This window comes from Trypanosoma equiperdum (genome assembly GCF_001457755.1).
Source record: "Trypanosoma equiperdum strain OVI genome assembly, contig: ctg_743, whole genome shotgun sequence".
Taxonomy (NCBI): Eukaryota; Euglenozoa; class Kinetoplastea; order Trypanosomatida; family Trypanosomatidae; genus Trypanosoma; species Trypanosoma equiperdum.
The window spans coordinates 17,338-22,249 of record NW_027124691.1 but is presented as its reverse complement, the minus strand read 5'-3'; the positions used below and the strand labels follow the sequence as shown (position 1 = coordinate 22,249).

Here is a 4,912-nt window from a genome sequence, read left to right as displayed (position 1 = left end):
TTTTTTTTTCAGGAGCTTGTAACGCTATGCACTCTCTCCGGAGCGTCGCGAGACCTCCAATTCCTCCTCAACGGTGTCCACATCGAACCCAAGACCCCTCATTTCCTCAAGGTACCGTTGCGTTGGATCACCACTGGCGTCCATTGCTTCTTTTCGTGAGCGCTGCCTCCGCATGGCATACCCGAAGGCGGCCACACCACCGCCAAACACAAAAAATGCACGCAAGCCGCGCCACGCCAATCCCCGGAGAATCTGTGTGTTTTGCTCAAAGCACTCCGAACCAATCTTCTCCGCGATTCGCATATTCTGCCGCGTCCGCTCATCAAGCCCCAACGGCGGTTTTTCACCACCACCACCACCATCCCCGCTCATTGCCATACGCTAAGCTGAATGCGTTTCGGCTAAATAATTCCACACACTATGTCCCCCTTAACTGTATGAGTGTTTCCCCGATCGCTTCCTTTATCCGCTTGCTTGTTTGGAGAAGGTACTTCGTTCGCCCTATTGCCCGTGTATGCAGCAAGGTAAACAACAAAAAAACACATGAAAGAAGTGGAGTGGGCCACTGGAGATGCAAATGTCTTCGCCATCGAGTACACACTCATGTTGTTGGTTAAAGGCATCCGTCTGCTTTGAGTACGGCCTGTTCTGCGTTAAGTGGGGTGGAAACATAATAATTTTAAACATGGCGCCATCTCAAGGAGTGGTGAAACTTCTGCCCACGCCGGCAAGATGTGTACAGTACGGTGCGACAGTTGATAACGCGCAACACAACGCGGAAAGGGAAGGGAAGGGAAAGTAAAGTAAAGGGGGCGGGAGGGGGAAAGAAAAAGGCTAAAACAAATTTGAGGTGGAAGCAGCGGGTGTAAAAAGTAAAATGATTGGGGAGCGATTGTCTCCTCACAATGCCACTTTCCTCCCTCGAAAAAAAAAAAAACTCGCGCGCAGCTCACAAAAAATGTTTCCTTCAAATGCGTTTCCCCTTCCCTCACAACTCCACAACTTGTTCCCAACGCGCCACCGGCAGGAAAATATCTCGGAGAGGGGGAAAAAGAAAAGAGGCCGATGCGCAAAAAACGACGGCGCGGAGCATCACGTGGTTATCGGCAACCGCTGTGGTGGTCGAGCCGATGTTTGGAGGTCGTAAAAACCAGCGATGATCCGCAGACACGAACGTGTGAAGTTTTCGCCCTCTCGTAGGCGAAAGTGGCGATAAACCACAAACTTTTTTTTTGTGTATTGAGAGAGCGGAATTCCGGTTTTACCCCTTTGAGTTGTTCTTTGGTCGTGAGGGATTGAAGAGGGGGACAAAACAAGATAGCGGAGAGCACCTCATTTCCTCCCTTCATCATGCCGCTAGCCATTCCTCCTCATCGTCATATACGCCCAACGCGTGGCACTCCCCTTCAATTGTTATGAACAAAAATTCAATAAAAGCAGGCAAGGATACCGAACAAAAACAGAAAAGAAAAAAAGACAACCAAACGGGAAACTGCCGCCGAGGACTCTAGCCACGTTGACCTGCAAATGCTGCCTCACTTCAGCCGGATGCCATTTCACCCCTCCGTACCTCAAGGGAAAGAAGATTTGGCCGCTTTTACTTCTTTTTTAAAAAAAAAGAAAAATATCTCTGCCTTCTTCCTCTTTGGCGCCACAAAGGTGAAGGGACGTAGCAAGTGATCAAATACAGTTAGATAGATATGGCGGATAGAAACACCGCAGTAGAGTTATACGTATATGCGAGCGTGTATTATAGATGTCACAAAGGCAATTCCACGTGCCTAGGTCCATACAGCCAATAGTTTGTGGTTTCCCCACGCACGCACCACCTTTTACCACGAAAAAATTAAAAAAAACCCGTACACCGAGAGTGAAGCAACAGCCACATCATCGTGCCTATCGGGTTTAACTTCGAAGCCTTGGTCGCCGAATGTGCAGCTGACGCGCGGGACTGGTGTTTCGGCTACCCCCGCTGCTGACACTAGGGGCACATACGCTCGAGGCGCTCGTCGGGAGGTTGATTAGCGATGGTTGAGTCTGCAGACGACCTCCAAACGGCCTGCGTGCGGAAGGACTCGACATTCTCGTTGTGCGGCTGTCCCGTCCCGGTGTTGCTTCCCTTTGAGTGTCTCCCCCCGTTCCCCTCATTTGAAGGTTAGATGTTGGGGAGGGGCGTCGCAACGGCGTGGTGGGACACTTTTGGTGTAGAGTATCCACTTTCTTCCCCAGGATAGTCACGACTGCCTGGAGGTTGCGGCAATCTGCCTCTCTATCTGCTAACTCCTGCGTGACTCTCGCAAGTTTTTCTTCAAATGTGTCCCTCTGGCGGCGCAGCTCGGCTTCAAATATAACCTTCTGCCGAAGAAGCTCCGCACGGAAAGCATCTAACTCATCAGAACTCATACTGACACAACAGGCAGCGGGGTGCCAAATGTTTAATGAACCTCCAAGGTGATTCCCTTCTATAAATGTTGCTTTTTTCCCTTTAAATTCTTCTCCCTATCCTCAACGGCTTCCTTAACCTACCCAACTGCATTCAAAGAGGAGGAGATGATGCCAATAAGCAATGATAAGAGGTACCAACGATGTGCTGACGTGAAAGGTTGTCTAGTCTTCCACAACTCTTGTTTGGAAACCAATGAACATATATATTAATTACGCGCCTCCAACAGCCTTAGCTGCACGTGTTGGAAACAAAAACGAAGGTAATCATCCGACGCAGGTAAAAGAGGAAGTAGGGAATATCTTGTGACTCGCCATCGGAAACTCGCATTGCCTGCACACGCAAGCGACAACCAACATGTACCACCATCAGTACACGTCCTTCAAGTATCTACCTTCCCGCTCCATCCTCGCCAGGAACTCAACTGCTGCCTCTTCGGCGAATCCACCATACTCCAGCAACTTTAATATTGCCTTGTCCACGCTACGCGATACCCGTGATGCATCACCCGAAATGTAAATAAGACAACCACCGCCCACGCGACTGGTCAAGAGTTTCAGGAGGTAATCTTGGTGTTTCTCCAAAAGGTGTGTGACATAGTACTTCTCAGGTTGATCCCGGCTGAATGCAGCATCAACTAGTGTCAACACGGAGTCACAGCGTACACCGGCAGAAGGAAGTTTCCCCTCACCGTGTGGACACCATTGGCGCACCTCACGCTCCACAAAATATTCCGATGAGCGGTTTCGATTACCAAAGAAGAGAACCATGGGCCCATGTTCGACCGCAGCTTGCTTCTTCAGCATCGCCTCCCGTCTGTAGCAGAAACCGATCATTGAAGCAATGCCGGTTCCAGGACCGATCATCACCACCGGGCGCCCGCTACACTTTTGGGGGAGGTGAAACGTTGACTTGCGAACAAATGCGGTTACTTTGGCTCCAACGGAAAGGTGGTGAAGAAATAAGGAGTTTACGCCATCCGGAATGATGCGGATGAATGCCTCCACTGTCGTGGGGTGCGTTAACATATCCGATGCAATAGAATAGAACCTGGGTTGCATTCGTGGCATCGCTTCCACAAAGTGCCCGACAGGAAGCCTTCCACGCCAACTACAAAACATTTTCAGGCAATCCAGAACGGTATAATGGCCTCTGCGGTAGGATGGTGTCGATGTTCCAAACTCTGCTACAGCATTGAGAGAATGTCCTCCACGAAGAAAATCAATCATTGCTGTTTTTTCCTCAATTTCCGAGCAGTACCTTGCCAGGAGGCGCAACATGGACTTCCGAGGTTTGCCACACAAATCCAGGTACCGCTCGAACACCGTTCTCAGTGTTACACGCGCAGGAAGAGTATTTCGCAACGAAGCTCTAGCGCGTGCATTAACGGGCGAGCACAACTCCACTGGCTTTGTCCAGTCCGTCAAGGGGATGTTCAAAACCTGCCTATAAGCTTCAACTACATCAGGTGGATTAGCGGGGTAAATTCCCAAATGGTCACCCGCCTGATACTTTACAGTGTGACCGCCAAAGCCCAATACGAGATGCAGCACATAGGAGCCATCTTCTCGCTCGCTCGTTCGCCTCGTTTTGGCTTCCAACACAAACTGCCCCGGATATTGTCCAGACGGTTCCAGCAACGACGGTGGTGGAGCAAAAGGCAGTGTATCCGCTGGTTTATCCGGTATGAAGCGGAACAGTAACTGTGGTTGTGGTGGTTTGTCCGACAACGCCTCCAGTTTCATTCCGCATGTTTCTTCAAGTTTCTTCGTGAGAGTCTCCTCCCACGCGTCGAAAAGATCATCCCTCAGAGGGTCACGTGCGTCGCCGATACCAATAGGAACCAGTTCCGTTCCTCCACCCTTTTGCAGTAGCCCATCGACATCAACCCCCGCCCGGCAGAAATACTTGTACGAACTCTCCCCCAAAGCGAACACGGCGTAGAAGACGTCCTTAAACGGCTCAGCACCTTCTTCCAAACCCCTGCGCACCACCGCCTTCATTTGTATGAAGAGGGAGAAAAAGTTGTCAGGCACCTCCCCTTCACCTGTGGTTGACACAACAAACACCACTACGGGCATCTGGGTGCCTTTACTTGCTGGAAAAAGTGGTTGTTGAGGAGTATGTTGAGCAAGATAAGGCCACGCGGAAGGGTCAATGAGTGCGATGTCAGCACCCCGTTCTCGCAGATTGGTCACGAGGGTCTTGGCATACATTTCAGCATTTCCAGAAACACTTCCGTAGATCACTAATATCGCTTCGTCCTGATAAGTTTGGCACCCCTTGCTCGCTTGCCCGTTCTGCAGCATATTCGCGTATTTGGCCGAGAGTGACCGTTCATTGGGCAGACAACCCCTCCGCGTAACCCATACGCGCACCGCAAAGGCCACTAGGCACGTCCCCGCGAGGATACCAGATGCGGTGCAGAACCGACGAAACATCCTTCATAGAACCTGGAGTACCTTTTTA

General features: G+C 50.6%; 3 protein-coding genes across 3 annotated transcripts; all 3 read right to left on the bottom strand.

Moving 5' to 3' along the window:
* Positions 1-24: 24 nt before the first annotated feature.
* On the bottom strand, positions 25-378 carry TEOVI_000341100 (uncharacterized protein; the record flags this gene model as incomplete). Its single annotated transcript, XM_067226323.1, has 1 exon — positions 25-378. The coding sequence occupies one exon, from the start codon at positions 376-378 to the stop codon at positions 25-27; it is 354 nt and encodes a 117-aa protein (XP_067082424.1).
* A 1,527-nt stretch (positions 379-1,905) lies between these two features.
* TEOVI_000341000 (uncharacterized protein) lies at positions 1,906-2,403 on the bottom strand (the record flags this gene model as incomplete). The annotated part of the gene is made up of 1 exon (XM_067226322.1): positions 1,906-2,403. The coding sequence occupies one exon, from the start codon at positions 2,401-2,403 to the stop codon at positions 1,906-1,908; it is 498 nt and encodes a 165-aa protein (XP_067082423.1).
* Positions 2,404-2,811: 408 nt separating this feature from the next.
* TEOVI_000340900 (NADPH--cytochrome P450 reductase, putative) lies at positions 2,812-4,884 on the bottom strand (the record flags this gene model as incomplete). Its single annotated transcript, XM_067226321.1, has 1 exon — positions 2,812-4,884. The coding sequence occupies one exon, from the start codon at positions 4,882-4,884 to the stop codon at positions 2,812-2,814; it is 2,073 nt and encodes a 690-aa protein (XP_067082422.1).
* Positions 4,885-4,912: the final 28 nt, after the last annotated feature.